The sequence below is a fragment of the Mytilus trossulus genome, unplaced genomic scaffold (genome assembly GCF_036588685.1).
Source record: "Mytilus trossulus isolate FHL-02 unplaced genomic scaffold, PNRI_Mtr1.1.1.hap1 h1tg000971l__unscaffolded, whole genome shotgun sequence".
NCBI lineage: Eukaryota > Metazoa > Mollusca > Bivalvia > Mytilida > Mytilidae > Mytilus > Mytilus trossulus.
The window spans coordinates 1-1,351 of record NW_026963580.1 but is presented as its reverse complement, the minus strand read 5'-3'; the positions used below and the strand labels follow the sequence as shown (position 1 = coordinate 1,351).

The 1,351-nt window shown below is 38.8% G+C and overlaps 1 protein-coding gene across 1 annotated transcript; it reads right to left on the bottom strand.

Moving 5' to 3' along the window:
* Window positions 1-284: 284 nt before the first annotated feature.
* LOC134703343 (NADH-ubiquinone oxidoreductase chain 6-like) lies at window positions 285-761 on the bottom strand. The gene has a single exon (XM_063563466.1). The coding sequence runs from the start codon at window positions 759-761 to the stop codon at window positions 285-287; it is 477 nt and encodes a 158-aa protein (XP_063419536.1).
* Between the last annotated feature and the right edge of the window lie 590 nt (window positions 762-1,351).

Below are 1,351 nucleotides of genomic sequence, written 5' to 3'. Positions count from 1 at the left end.
GCTTAAATTTATATTCGAACTGAATCTAACCGCGGCTGCTGGCATTCATCAATTGACCCCGAATTTGTCAAAAAGCTGGGTTAAAGTTTCCTTTATTAACCAATTTTCCCCACTGATGTTGAACTTGCACTTAATTTGTTCAAGCCCGCATTTAGAATCATGAGAAGCATTTTGCCCATAAATTTAGGGCCATAATCAAACCCTCCTACAGATTTGACACAAGGTACTAAAGTATCCATCTTCCTCATTTTCAATGAGACGCTTTAATTAAGCTACTGTATCTTCTATTTTAGGTTTATTTTTACTCTTCGTAAAGGCACCATGGTTTTTATGCACAAATACGACACCACTAATATTACAAACAGTAACACACCAGCTATTAGGATATATAACCTTAACCCGCTTCTTTCAGCCATGAAACTTAGAAACAAAGACCCGCTAATTTCTCTGTACTCGTAATTCATAAGACCCATAAGGACCGCTCTGGCACAACACCTTCTGACGAGAACCATAAACTCTAGATTAAAACGATACACTTCATTGGGGTAGATCCTTAAAACATACAAGAACAGGACTATTACACCCCTAACGTAAGTTAGGAACAATAAGAACCCTAACAACCTTCTAACCTCCAGTGCAACCTCCACACATGCAATTATAGACCCCCTCAATAGCACTAGCCCTAAAGAAATAGGTTGCTTGGCAATTAAGACAATCGAAAACACAGCCATCAAAATTACACATATGACTATAACTCTCATTATATAAACATAATTAAGCTTACGCCCCCCGCTACCACCAGCCCTCATACTACCAGCTGGTAGGTAAAATAATTTTTCTGAACAATTTCATTCAAACAGCTGAGTTGACCTAGTCCCTTATGGGCACCTTGAGGGCCCAATAGCTCTAGTCAACCTTGATCCAGACTTTGAGCTACCATCCTGGACCCCTTAAAGAAGGCCATTTTTCTGGGGTGGGAGGTTAGCCTCTCTATGAGCCACATTCTCAAAAAGAATCTTAATAGTTTGGCTGACGACCAAGGCTTAGACCCTAATTTTCTAAGCACTCCTCATCACAAAATTAACCCTACAAAGGGAATAAGAAATACTCTGACTCTCTCATATTTCTCAAGAACTACTACAAACCCAAACCTCTCTATTTTCCTCCCTAATACCCCTCCTAAGATAATAGCCCCAATATACAGGCTAAGAAAAGGAGTTTGTATATTTAAGTGCTCATTAATCCGCAAACTTCTGCTATTAACGTAATTAGACCCAAGTATTACTCTAAATACAATCCGTGCCCTATAAAAAGAAGTGAAGATTAAACCTGTTAGCTCTAATAAATAGCA